Source organism: Copadichromis virginalis, linkage group LG14, assembly GCF_057382275.1.
Source record: "Copadichromis virginalis isolate Kocher_CV1m ecotype Utaka linkage group LG14, C_Virginalis_male_GT1.1, whole genome shotgun sequence".
Lineage (NCBI taxonomy): Eukaryota > Metazoa > Chordata > Actinopteri > Cichliformes > Cichlidae > Copadichromis > Copadichromis virginalis.
Genome location: NC_140631.1, coordinates 22,439,242 through 22,453,929, shown reverse-complemented (window position 1 = coordinate 22,453,929; position 14,688 = coordinate 22,439,242). Strand labels below are relative to the sequence as shown.

The 14,688-nt window shown below is 38.7% G+C and overlaps 1 protein-coding gene across 1 annotated transcript in view; it reads left to right on the top strand.

Annotated features, from left to right (window-relative positions):
• LOC146693939 (leucine-rich repeat and fibronectin type III domain-containing protein 1-like protein) overlaps positions 1-14,688 on the top strand; it is a 194,875-nt gene that overhangs the window by 110,900 nt on the left and 69,287 nt on the right. The window contains exons 3-8 of the mRNA XM_085429951.1: positions 3,862-4,078; positions 6,355-6,506; positions 6,642-6,895; positions 7,052-7,295; positions 7,446-7,603; positions 8,378-8,758. Of these exons, the coding sequence (XP_085286077.1) occupies positions 3,886-4,078; positions 6,355-6,506; positions 6,642-6,895; positions 7,052-7,295; positions 7,446-7,603; positions 8,378-8,758 (1,382 nt within the window). The 5' untranslated portion in view covers positions 3,862-3,885. The remainder of the gene's footprint in view (positions 1-3,861; positions 4,079-6,354; positions 6,507-6,641; positions 6,896-7,051; positions 7,296-7,445; positions 7,604-8,377; positions 8,759-14,688) is intronic.

The window sequence follows — 14,688 nt, the reverse complement described above, 5'->3', positions numbered from 1 at the left end:
ATAACAATGTCAGAGTTTAGATTCTGTCCGCCACAGAGTACACATGAGATAAATTAAGGCAATATGTATAAGGAAACTGAAGTCCCAGCAAGAGAATGAAAATTTCCTTTTGCTGTAACTCATAGTCAGAATACGAATACATGATTCAGATTAACACATTACAATTGTTAAAGGCAAACTTTGTGTAGCTTCAGCCAATTTAAATCACTGTTCTTATGTTTCATATTCTCAAACATGAACTGATAGAGAATTGTTTTTTTTCCTTTTTTCTTAATTTTTGTAAACTTGTTTTTGAAGTATGATGATTGCTATGTTTTGACTTGGGTTCTACCCCTTTGTTAAACAGAATAGAATTAATATATTGAATGACAAGCAGCTAGAGCATAGTGGGCTGCAGAGTGACAGAGTAAGACTTGTAACATCACATTTTGCACATTACTGAAGAGCTTCATGTGATGCATTCATCTTGGTTTGTAGTTGAAGTAATGGAGCGAGTTAAGTGTGAAGAGAAAATGAAATATAAGGCTCGATGACAGAAAAATGTGAATAATGTGTTGCATGAAGGAAATGTGAGGGAGGTACAGTAGAATCTTACTGTGATAAACAAACGCTCTGTCAGCTGCTATGATGAGTTGAGAAACCATACTTAGCAAACAGGTACATCTTAGGCCTCTGAATGTTCTTATGTATATCAGATATAACAACATCATCCTGTTGTCTAGCAACCACCTATCAGTGGGTTAAAATGACTCACCTTTAGCATTTGTGGACCTATAACACCTTATAAAAGCATTGTGTTATTTAATTGGATGACATCAAATTTATATACCTTATAAAAAATGTATTATGTTCTAATCTATATTAGAGATGGACCGATCCGATATTACGTATCGGTATCGGTCGATACTGACCTAAATTACTGGATCGGATATCGGAGAAAAAAAAAAAAAGTAATCCGATCCATTAAATATCACGAAAGCACCTCACAAAACTTGCAACACGCCGTAACTCACCTCAGAACGTTAGCACGTCGGAGCAGTATGCATCACCTGATAGAGCGGCTGTGGCATGCGGGACCTGTCGGTGGTCTGGATAGCATTTGGAGCTTCGCTAGCAACCCGGCATTTCATCTCCGACAAAGTTATCCCGAGAGAAGTAAAGCAAGTGTGTAAGTCCATCTCTGAATGTTTGTAAAGCATTCCTGCGTTAAGCTTAACAAACGATATATGGAGCGACTGCCTCTTCTTGCTGCTACTTCAATCATGAAACTGCTTAACGATCAGCTGATCGGCTTTTCTGTCTCGAGTCCGTGTCTCTTGTTTGCTTTTGGCCCACTTTGCACCAGAAAGAGGAAACCAGCGGCTGAACAACAGCAGCACGTTTAAGCTTGATCAGCTGTTGTTAGAATGTATTTAATATTACTTTCTACTCGAGGATCTTTTTCTACGTAGCTGACGCTGGTAACTGTGCAGGGGCGGATCTAGCAAAGTTTAGCCAGGGGGGCCGATAGGGCATTAACAGGGAAAAGGGGGCACAAAGACATACTTTTCTTTCTTATTCTCATTTAAAATGTCTAGCTTTTAATAAATAATTATCTGACACCCAAAGTTTTAATTTGATGTAAAATGAATAGAAGTCAATTACTGTATATAGTGACTATTAAGTCTAATATATATATACCCTAGTAAGCTATAGTACTTTTTCCTTTGGGAAGGTACCATCTGTGCAGTCTGCAATTTTGTTGAAGAAAGATGTTGAATCTATTTAATATTTCTTGAAAAATAATTGATTTCTGTGCATTTTTTTTCACACTGCATCAAATTAAGGTTGATTACGTCGATTAAGCATCATGAGGTGGAGCGTGAGGGGTGGTTCCCTATTTTTTTATTTTTTTATTTTTGTTGTTGCTGGGAGTTGGAACCCTATTAGTTAGGTTGCTTAATATTTATGCTAAGTACTCTTTAAAATACCAGAATAGGGAGGATGGTGTAGGTTTAAGTTTATTAGATTGATCAGTATTGCTGAACTATGAAATATTTTTTTTTGCATACAGGTATAACAGAATAGCTTTAGTGTAGTTGTTGTTTTAAACTTGAGTATGAACTTATACAAAATGCAGCAAGATATTTAAAAAACAGTTTTGTTGATTAAAAAACACTATACTTCTTCTGCTCACCTTCAAGGCCCTTCATAACCTCGCTCCTTCTTACCTTTCTGACCTGTTAACCACCACTTGTTCTGCCCGTTCACTTCGTTCTTCTTCTTCTGTCCAGCTTACTGTACCTTCCTTCCGCCTCACCACCATGGGAAGCAGAGCTTTCAGCTGCTCTGCTCCCAGGTTGTGGAATTCTCTGCCCCCTGAAATAAGAAATATTGGTTCTCTCCCCCAGTTTAAATCCCAACTCAAAACTCATCTGTTCAAATCTGCATATTCACTGTGAATCCACTGTTTGTTCATTTTATCTTGTGCTTTATTTTATTGTTCTTATTCTGCCATTGTTTTACTAAGTGTTTTATCCTATTGTAAAGTGTCCTTGGGTGACTTGAAAGGCGCTCATAAATAAAATTTATTATTATTATTATTATATCGGATTCATATCGGTATCGGCAGATATCCAAATTTATGATATCGGTATCGGTATCGGACATAAAAAAGTGGTATCGTGCCATCGCTAATCTATATTACATATTACAATCTCATTACCCTGAATGTTAAAAGGGAGTTTTTCCTTCCCACTGTCGCCAAAGTGCTTGCTCATAGGGGGTCATATGATTTTTGGGTTTTTCTCTGTATCTATGAAGTGCCTTGAGGCGACTTTTGTTGTGATTTGGCGCTATATATATAAAATTGAATTGAATTATGCAGCCTGATAAAAGCATCATATCATTTTTATTTTAATGACACCATCATATTACCTGGCAACCACCTAACAATGGTCTAAAATGGCATTTAAGTAGTAGAGCAGGACATGGGCATGCACTAATTATCAGTTAATGGAAGGAAATACATTGCATGCCACAGAAAGAGTCAAATAAAAAAGGGTGGCAGAAAAGTAGATATCTATGAGTAAGCAAGTTACTATTTTTGTTCTGTGTACATTAAAAAAGGATATGATCGTATTATGCTTTCTATTTTTAATGCATAAGATTCACTCTTTGGACTCTAACATAAATGGAAACACTGGATATTTAAAATATTCAGATGCTATAGTAGACTGTCACGCCTTGTTAATAATGTTCTTTTTAGAGTTTTTGAGGCTTCAAGGTAGAAGCCGGTTAGAGAAATAGCAGACAAGACCCCCTGCTGAACAGAATTTCCATGGCACAGATATACCTGTTAGTCAAACTGGTACGACTAACATAGCGCTGCCTACTGAAACACAGATATAAAATCACGAGTTATTTTTGGTGTGAGAGTGTGAGAGTGGAACTCTTTTTTTTGGTAAACTGTGACATGTAGAAGTGCATCCTTGATGACTTTGCTGACACTTTGAGAACCACATTTGTTTTTTCATATAACCCAAACTGTAAAGAAGAGAACCTTTTTGGACAATATAATTTTGCTTGGAGATTGCCTTACCTACGAGCTGTTGGCTGCCACACAGTCTGGTAAACTATGACTACGATTGCATGTACTTGTATTGAAATGCAACAAGGTGACTACTGCCAACTGTGAATCAAATCATAGTGTTTAGATTTTTAAAGTCCTGCAGTTGGCTGGCTGATTTTTCAAGCTAACAAAGACAGACTTCACCTTTGATTCACCTCAGTTTGCCACTTTCTGACATTATCCTTTTTATGTATATCTGCTTCTTCATCATATCTACTTTAAATTATTGCTCTTTCCTTTCTGTCTTCCAGTTACCCTGTTGCCAGTGGAGGATAATGGAACGGCTGTGGTTCTCTTTGCTGTTGCTGGCAGCAGCATGCAGGGGACAGCCGTGTCCGAAACGCTGCATGTGCCAGAGCCTTTCCCCATCTCTCGCTATCCTCTGCTCCAAGACGGGCTTGCTGTTTGTTCCTGCTGCCATTGATCGACGCACCGTGGAGCTACGGCTTCAGGAGAACTTTATTACAGGTAACTGCGTTCCAGTCTGTCCTGCATTTCATTATTTTAATATGCCTCTGAAATTTGACTAGTATTCCAGCCTTTTGCAGCGAGTTTGCTTGGTTTGGCTGTATACATGAAAATGAACTAAAAGGCTGGTTGATAATTGGCAGCATATTTATCTTATTTCAGAACACTTGGTTGTAACTGAAGAGTTTGTTAACAGTGAGTACAAATGTTGGCTTCAGTCACGAAGCTTTTCTGTTGTCTCTGCCTGACAATGACTAATTTTTTTCTCATGAGCCTGAGTATTTCTTTTTAACTTTAATACTTTTTTTGTTATTTATGGTTCAGCATAGTTAAGCTCATTCATGATTCATCTGCTTATATCAAAGAGTGACTTTGAAACATACTTATTTTATAAGAACTGAAGTGCTGCTTTATCTTGTTATTTTAATCTGGATTCCCGTTAGTGCTCTATTCCTAGGTTCTCCAAAACAAAAGGCACACAAGCTATAAAAAAAGATCTAACAGTACCCTGAATGATCATTTAAATTTTAATTAATTTAAGTTTTGCATTACCCTGTTTGAGAGAACCACATTCAGTCTTCCTCTTATGTGTTGGTTTTACTTATTATCCTAAACTGTTTTATTTAGCCTTTTGTTTTTTCTATATTTTGTCAGTTTGTCTATTTATCTTTCTGTGAATTTGCTCACCATATATTTGCTTTCAATTTGACTTTTTTCTTGTATTAATTGTGACTTTTATCGAGCTGTATATTCTCCTGCATTCTCCGATCACCTTTCTTCTTTTCCCCTTCCTAGCTTCTGTTAGGTTTGTTGTTAATGTCATTAACATTCACATATGGAGTTTATTTTTATGAACAGTTTAATAGCATGAATGGACCAACAACTGGTTGAACAGAAAAATGAATTGAATCAATAGTTTTTATGGCTGAGGAGTCATATTTTCTGAAAAGTTGGCTGATGTCTGGAGGGACCTGACTTGCCCAGACCCACATAGCAAGCAGGTCTGGCCTGGATCTGGTATCAAGCTGGCACTACTGGTTGACTTCTGGCAAGACTTATGTCATCCAGATATGGGCCAGGCCTGGCATAGATGGTACTGTCTATGTGATGGCATGCCACATCTGGCCCAATTGTGGTTTGGGTTATGTGGCCCAGGCTCATAGAAAACAGGTCTGGCCTGGATCTGGCATCAAGCAGGCACTTCTGACTGACTGGTGTCGTGGCAAGGTGTATGTCAACCAGATGTGCACCAGGCCTGGCATAGATGGCACTGTCTATGTGATGGCATGCCATATCTGGCTCGATTGTGGTTTGGGTTATGTGCCCCAAGCCCATAGAAAACAGGTCTTCCCTGAATCTGGCATAAAGCTGGCACTTCTGACTGACCGGTGTCATGGCGAGGTGTATATCAACCAGATGTGGGCCATGTCTGGCAATGATGGCACTATTTATGTTCCTATTTTCCTATTTTAGTTAGAAGACCCAAATGCCATGTTGCAATACTATACTGCTATAGTTGCCAACATTTCAAATGCAGATTTGACAGGATTGTGTACATTTTATCCAAAACCTAGTGACAATTTACTTTATGAATGTAATTAGGAAGCACTCAGTCTAGGGAAAGTGTGTGATTGGGTGAATGTGGCATGTTGTATAGAGTATTTTGCGTAATCCAATAGAGTAGAAAAGCGCTATATAAGAATCAGTCCATTCACTGCGAACAGAGTTTTGTCATGTTACTTTTGCACTATTATGTTTCGGCACATGTTGTTATTACATGGCTTGATAAAGGTACACATTAGGCTGATATCTGGGCCAGCAGTGTGTCTGCAACTGGCCCGTGGCTGCACACAACTTAAACATGGCGGACCTTTGGTGGCCCAGATCAGGTTTGCCAGAGGTAATCCACACATGGGCCAGCACAGGACCACCAGTGTGTCTGCAGCTGGTCTTGTGCTGGCCCATGTGTGGGCCACCTCTGGCAAACCTGATCTGGGCCACCAAAAGGCCATCATTCCTTGTGGTATGTGGGCCATGTGTAAGCACATTGTGTGGGCCAGATTGGGGACATACCAATTTTGCTATGTGGGGAATGTCCTCCTTACCGCGTAGGAACTCTATTGCCCAATGTCATGGGGATTCCACTTTTCAGCCCCCCACTCAACATATTTACAGTTCATGAGCCAGCTGATGACTTCTCTGTGTACAGTATATAATGATTCTTAATTTACTTTGTTGATGAGGTCTTTTTATGTGTTTATTACGCTTGTTTCCAGCTGTCAGAAGAAAGGACTTTGCCAACATGACCAGCTTGTTGCATCTAACCCTGTCCAGAAACACCATCAGCCAGATTCTTCCTTCTGCTTTTAGTGACCTGCGACGCCTGAGAGCGCTCCACCTAGACTCTAATAGATTAACTGTGATAAAGGTAACATGGGTGGCTGGATGGATGACATTGAATTAAAAAGAGAGATCCCTGGTTTATTATAATCCACTCACATGTCGTTATCATTTCTTACTTACACCCACTCACTGCCTTTTGTTTTTCTTTTTTGACAACCAGGATGACCATTTTAAAGGTCTGACCAACCTTCGGCATCTGATCCTGGCCAATAACCAGCTTCACTCTATATCTCCCCATGCCTTTGATGACTTTCTGTCCACACTGGAAGACCTGGACCTTAGTTACAATAACCTTGCCCAGGTGCCCTGGGACACAATTGGACGCCTAACCAATGTCAACACCCTAAATATGGATCATAACCTCATAGAAAATGTTCCCCAGGGAGTATTCACCAACCTGCACAAACTGGCAAGGTAAGGACATAGAAAAGGGCAAATGGTGTGTTTTTTGTGATGTACAAATGCAGCATTGAATTGGTATATTGTTGCCTCTCCCTATTGGTTTTATAAATAACTCCCTTCTTCTCTTGTCCGTCCCTCCCCTTCTTTCTGTATGCCGTCCTTTAACAGGTTAGACATGACGTCGAACAAGCTAAAGAAAATTCCCCCAGACCCATTGTTCCTTAGAATCCCAGTTTATGCCAAGTCCAAAGGCTCTCCCCTCTCCTCTCTTGTGTTGAGTTTTGGAGGTAACCCTCTTCACTGTAACTGTGAACTTCTGTGGTTGAGGAGACTAACCAGAGAAGATGATCTGGAAACGTGCGCCTCTCCCCCAGACCTTAGTGCCAAGTATTTCTGGACTATACCGGAAGAGGTGATACTTTTTGCAATTTTTTAATAATTTTATGCAGTAATTGAAAAAAATGGCAAAGTTTGACACTAGGCTTTTTTGTTCTATAACAAAAATAATAATAATATATCACTTTGACATTGGAAGTGTGACCTTATCTTTTTTTCATGGTAGGAGTTTATTTGTGACCCACCAGTTCTAACACGAAAGTCACCTCATACTGTGGCTATGGAAGGTCAGCCTGCCAGTCTGAAGTGCAAAGCAAATGGTGACCCTGAGCCTGAAGTCCACTGGATCAGCCCTGAAGGGCGACTCATATCCAATGGATCCAGGTAATAACAACAACATATGGTCTAGTTTAATCCAGTATACTACATTTCTTCCCTGTACATTGTAAATTCATTGAAAAATTAAAGTTGTGGTATTAATCTATGGAATATGACTTGCCCACTGAGTTTGCCACTATACATCTGGCAAACACACAGGCATATGCAACAGAGTTTTTACAATATTGTGCTCTTCCAGTTTTGTGCTATGTCAGAAAGTCAGATATTGTAGGGGGGTGTAGGCACTTGACATGTGCGGGCCAATCTGAAATGGTTCAGGACAATATTTGTTAAGGCCATAATCTCCTCACCTATAATGTATTGCTAAAATTTTCATTGGGTAACCCACTTGGCACAGGTATGAGTGCCTTATGGTTTTGCATTAAAAACATGTATTATAAAATCACTGACAGTGTTTTGAGTGTTGTAACTCTTTTCTTTCAAAAGTCTTTTTTGATTCAGTAGTTGTAATTTGTATTACTCAAATTACAAAGGAAAATACATAAGTAGCATTTTTCTTGTCAAGTGCCACCTTTGGTTATGCCAAAGCACACAGTTAGAAACATTAGCATAACAGTCATTCTAAATATTGTCAACGTACCGTAGATATTGGTGGTATGATATTGTCAGTATCAGATACTCCTTATAATAATATCCAGTTTATCTAATAAGAATCCAGCAGACAGCTTACTTTTCGTAACATTCACATTTGACTTCATGTATCGATCAATTGATTGCTATCTTAATGATATTTCATTTTCCATTTCACTTTTTTTTCAGAACATTAGTCTTCCCTAATGGAAGCCTAGAGATCAATGTAACATCCCTAAAGGATTCAGGAAACTTCACCTGCATTGCCTCAAACACGGCAGGTGAATCCACGGGAAGGGTGGAGCTAGTCGTCACAGCAATGCCCCATCTGGCAAACAGCACAAGCCGCAGTCGAGATCCTTCTTCTGAACCAGCCCCTTCTGACATCCTGACCTCCTCCAAGGTTGCACTTCCCAACAATGAGACAAGAGGAGCAGACAGGAGGGTTTCATTGGTGGAGCTGACAGGAAACTCTGCCCTCATTAGATGGAGCAGTCAAACCCCTACATCTGGAGTCAGGATGTTCCAAGTCCAGTACAACAGCTCTGGGGACGACACACTCGTTTACAGGTTTGTCTGTCTGCACTGTCAATTCATTATTTGCCTTGTGTCTTTAAATTTTCTGTCTGATGTTTCTATGGTGTCATAATAGTAAAATGCATTTATCTATCTGCCTTTATGAGTTTGTAAGTGTGTGTATGGGTTTCTATGCATGGTTCTGTGTGTATCTGCAGCTTTGTGTAAGTTAATCAAGAGACATCAGCAAATGCAATGAGGATGAGGGCAGATGATAATGATAGTGTCATCCAGTCGTAAAAGTCTAATCAGGCGAAATGATAAAGACATCTGTGGTGGAACAGAGCCATTGTTGGGTACGGTGAATACGGGGGAATAAGGGCCAAATGTCACAAATGTCTGTTGAACAAGTTACAACGGTTGTCATTTAGTTTGCTTTATTGCTGTCCTGATGAGTTTGCTGTATGCTTTCTTTGTCAGCATTTACATTATAAATTTATGAATGAGTTAGTATTAAATGTTTTGTGGCTTTGTTTGAGGAGGACGGCAATGTCAGCACTATGTCAGATGTGACTCTGATTTGATCTGAGTGTCAAATATAGTTAACGTGTTAATGTGGAAAAGGGAGGAACATTACGTTAAGAAATGACTGAATCAAGAAGATACATGCTCTGATGGTTTATTTAGAACAAACTGTCATGTCAATAGAAATTGTAGAAGAATCAAAGATTCTTTCAAAGATGGATGGATGGAGTTGATTTTGTGGTTAAACATATTAATCACACAAAAGTAACGCCATGTTTGACTCTTATGAGACCTCAAAATTAAATGAGTAAATCATGATTATGTTCATTCTTATGACAGCAGGGCTTTTAAGTGGGATTTGGTCGAATTCTAGTCTTCTGAGATCTTGGAAGACTAAAATTACTCACCTCAAAAAAACTCCCAGAATTGATTTTTACTGTGACAGGCTATGTGACCTATGTTGTTGCTGCAACTCTGAGGTTTAGTGCTCTTTGTGCATTTATCCAATTGCATTCTACAATATGAGCAGATGGTAGATGGACTTTAATACTGTTATGGCTGCTTTACAGCCCCTAAACATAGTATATAATTAGAATTAGACAAGTGATACTAAAGACCATCATCAGCTTAAATTCAGACAGATGACCTAACCACATGACTTGCGGAACAGCGACCACAGACACCAGAAGCGACCTCACATAGATGTAGACCTTCCCAGATACGTGTCTTTTTGACACATTAACATCACCAGTGTGAATCTGAAAAACCAAAATAAATTGCAAAATACATTTTTAAGGAATAAAATGCAAACAAAAAAAGTCTGATGTAGCAAATTTGATACAATTTAAAACTCATACATGCAATGCTATCTTTAATTTGTTTTACTATTTTTTATTTCATTGGGAGGTTCACTAAACACCCCATTTTCAAAACATTTGAGCTTTCTGATAATTATTTCATGGTACAGGCTTTAAAGGGTTAAGGAAGTCAGGGAAAATCTCATCCAGGGGCTTGGCCACAGGGGAGTTTTTCTTTTAAACACCTCAGGCACAGTGATTGGCCAGGCATTACTTCCTGTACTAAGTGCATGTTAGTGAGGTTCAGGAGGCCTTTGAAGTATTCATTCCACCACCTGACAGTATCCTCAGTTGAGGTCAGCAGCACTCAGATTTGCATGTGGTTTGGCTACAAGTGCTTAGTTTAAAACCTAGATGGATTCTCTTTGGAACAACTTTCTTTCTCTTTCTCTCTAACCCTCTCTGTCTCTCACCCTCTTAATTCTTTTGGTTCTTTGGCATAAAAGACAAAAATTAAGACAGACTTGGGAACAATAAAACCTTGACCTTAATAAATAATCCCCGCTGATTCAAATAAGCAAATGAAGACATTCACCACTTTGAATTAGATACATATAAACTGACAGTTTGCTTACATTAAACATCTGATTTGCATCATTCAAGGAGCAGATCTTCTCATTTCTTAAAAAATTGCTCCTTGATAAATACTTGCAATTTTGTATACCATATTGTAAAGTGCTGCCTATGCATTTAATGCCATGTTGAAAAAAAATATCAGCAGGATGAAAAAAAGTTGGTGTATAAACCACACCATCATTTTTTTGATTGTTTAAAGCCTTGGGTTTATATAGGGATGCATTGCTGTTGGTGGTTCATATTCTGAGTTTTATTGATAAAGGGTTTCTTTGATACCTTTGATACAGGATGTTTCTTTGGAATTCAGTGAGGGAGATTTCTTTCCCTCTACTGCTTCATCGGCATTCAAGGAAAACGCATAGTTACCTACTACGAATCACTTCCAGGGGTTCCAGTTAAATTTGTTTCTAAGTTGTTCTTTTTAAAGTGCTCTTAGAATCTCTCACATTCGCTCTTGCTGTGTAAAAACCAAAATTATTGCCTAACTCTGTCTCTCTGAAAGCCTGGGTAAGCCCTACTTATTTTCAGTTCTATGGGGTTTTTACATATAAGGAGTTGTCGTGGCAACAGGTCTGGAAAATCTGCCAGATGTTAGATGCAATGTTGTGAGTGACAGGTGGCTTTAATAATATCTGACATGCGTATTTTGGACTATTTATTTATTATGTGAGCCACAAATTGAATGGTAAAATATTTCACTCTGTCTTCTGTGGTTGAAGAAGTAAATCAACAATGTTTTTACCGCTCTACAAAATTATCTAAAATCCAATTTAGCCTTTTTAGTCTTGATCAACAGTTATAATTCTGTCTCGGGGGAAATAAGTCTTGAAAGAACCTTTGACAGAATTGAATCCATTCGTGCTGACAGGAGAAAGAAAGTTCCTCTTCATTTGTGAAATTGCAACACTTGTGAGATGGAAATGGGGTTTTCAGAAATGTCCTTGTAATGTTGTTGTTTTTTAAGACCGGTCGGAGCGGGCAGAACTGCAGCCACATAAGCTAGCGCAATAATTTTTTTTCCATATGAAACCAGAGGAGTTGTACTTACATCTTATGCCATCAGCTTGTCCTAGGTCACGGTTAGCCGTAAAACATAGCTAAACGGTCAAAAATTAAAATAAGAAGACGCTCAAAATATATTTCCTGTGGTTGGAAACTATTTTGCACAACTTTTTTTGTATTTACAGTTTTGAGGGTTAAGCCTCTTAAATTACTCTAACTAGAAATATTTGTTAAAAAAACAAAAACAAAACGATTTTCAATTTTTTTGCAGTTTATTGCACTTTTTTGCAATTTATGTAGTTACTGTGGACTTAATGCATACATATTGTTAAAATTTAGGCTATAATGGTTGTATTGATGAATAGCAACTTGAAATACTCCCACAAAAGGCACTGCAGCATGTAAAAATATGACAATAAGCTCTGGCGGACTTGGTTCTATGTTAGGTCCTAAAGCAAGATAAGATGCGTGGTTATGGAAAATATTTTGCTTCAACTATCTATTTAACTATCTATTAGTTATATATATATTTAACATATGAGGAGCATAGTAATAATCTACATTGAGGTATAAACATCATACCAAAATATTTCCTTGTTTCTTTAGAAAAAACAGTTACTTTGTAATTTTATAATGTATTTTAAAAATATATCCTATTGCAGCTAATTCCAATGTGTTAGTACGTATTCATGAGTAAGTATTAATCTTTACATACAATAATTAATTCATTAAAAAATCATCATATGTATTTATGCTATGTAACATTATTGTTATACTGCTTTATTAGGTAAACACGTTCAACTGTTTGTTTAAATATCAGTTAATCACAGGGTAATGACTGCATAGACTGTATTTAAACATGTAGACATGGTCAAGGTGACCTGCTGAAGTTCAAACTAAGCATCAGAATCAGGAATAAAAGTGATTTAAGTGACTTTGAATATGGCATGATAGTTGTTGGTGTCAGAAAGGCAGGTCTGAGTGTTTCAGAAACTGCTGATCTACTGGGATTTTCCACTACCATCTCTAGGATTTACAGAGAATGGTTAGTAAAAGAGAAAATATCCAGTAAGCAGCAGGTCTCTGGTCAGAGTAAAAGGGCAGACTTTGAGCTTTTCTTTAGGCTTCTTTCTTTGAGCTGATGGGAAGGCAAGACGAACTCAAATAACCACTTGTTACTTGTTAGGCACAATGAACAGCGGAAGATTGGAAATATGTTGTCTGTTCTGACTAGTCTCAAATTCACATGTGACATTTGAATGGTAGGGTCAACATTTGCCATAAACAACATGATGCATAGATTCATCCTGCGCTGTACCAACAGGTCAGATGGTGGAATAATAGTGGGGGATATGCACACTTTGGGCCACTTATTACCACGCATTATTTAAACACCACAGCCTGAGTATTGTTGATGACCATGTTCTTCCCTTTATGACCACAGTGTATCCAGCTGCTGGGTAACATATAATGGCACAAAGCTTAGATCATCTCAAACTTAGTTCCCTGCACTAAAAAAGCTTCCACAATTACCACATCTAAATCCAATAGCGCTCCCTCAGAATGGCAGGAGATTCACAGATGAATTTGCAACAACTGTGTGATGCTTTCAACATGGACCAAAGGCTTGTTGAATCTTTGGGACAAAGAATTAAGATGGTTTTGAAGGAAAAATGGGGTCCAACCCAGTATTAGCAAGATGCAACTAATGAAGTAGTCGGTGAGTGTATGCCTAAAATTATACCCATTGCAATAGTTTTGTTTTTTTCCTGTTTTGCTTGTTAAAAGAAACTTTATTTTAACCCAGAGTAGACCGCACCTCTCGCTCTGTGGTAGCTGGGATAGCCTCCAGCCACCCCGCAACCCTGATAAGGATAATCAAAAGTTAATGGATGGAGTGATGGAAAATCTTTTATAAGATCATGGCTAAAAATCCAAGTCTGATGTTACCATATGTTATTGTGAAATTAACATCCATTAGAATGCATCAATGCTGCACTAGTTTAGCTTTGAGCTGAAGAAAAAAAAAGGAACAACCCACTGTGTCCATATGTGAACAGCTTCTCTCTGTCTTTCTATGGTCGATATCCATTAGGAGGGATAAGGCACAATGCCACGAAGAGAGAGGAGGTAAGGCAGCAGTCTGGAGGAGATGATATAAAGTGCTGAGGACCATCAAGAGCACAGAATATTTGGAAAGAGAAAAAAAATGTGTTCTACAAAATAGAAACCATAGCTAAGCATATCCATTTAACTCTCTGCTGCTGAGTGACACAGGTTTGCTGTTAGGATCATGTGTTACGGGTCCCAAGGATGAAGACCACGATGACAAATATGTTACCTGTAAAAGCAGGTGAAGAGCGGAGTAAGGAAGACACGATGCGTCTCTGCTTTCCTCCAGAACGTGTCTGAGGAAGCAGCGGAAGGTGGGCTCCACTTACTGCACCCCGGAACCCCGGAGCAAGCACCAAAGTTCCGCCCTCACTGCTTTCTAACATAAAATGAATCCCTGTTACATGGATTTTCTATCCTCTTAAAGAAACTGAAAATAAATACATATAGCAATGAAAAATGTCCCGTTACATGAGTGTTTTAGAGTGTTTTACAAAAAATAATATTAATGTGGTCATTCCCTCACAGGGGTGCCACACATGCATTATTAGAATTTTGTATCATTTTCACATGCATGTTTAGCACAAACAGAACTTCAATTCATGGTTAAGTCAAATCAGCCAGAGGATCCGCGCTCGGCGTCCTTTTTAAGTCATGTCCACTGTAAGCGATCATCTTTGAACAAAGGCGGTGGCTTACGACACCAACTGTCTGCCATCTAGGCATCTGGGAAGGAGATCCCTTCCCAGACGCCTTAATGCCCACTCACATCCCGGGCCATCTAACCTCAGGAAATCACATGATAGGGTGGGGCCAGGTTTCACAATGAGCTCACCCGAAACCCTGGCTGATTGTGACCCACACCCGCTTTCACACCTTGGCTCATGTGATTAGGTAGAGGATCATCAAGGG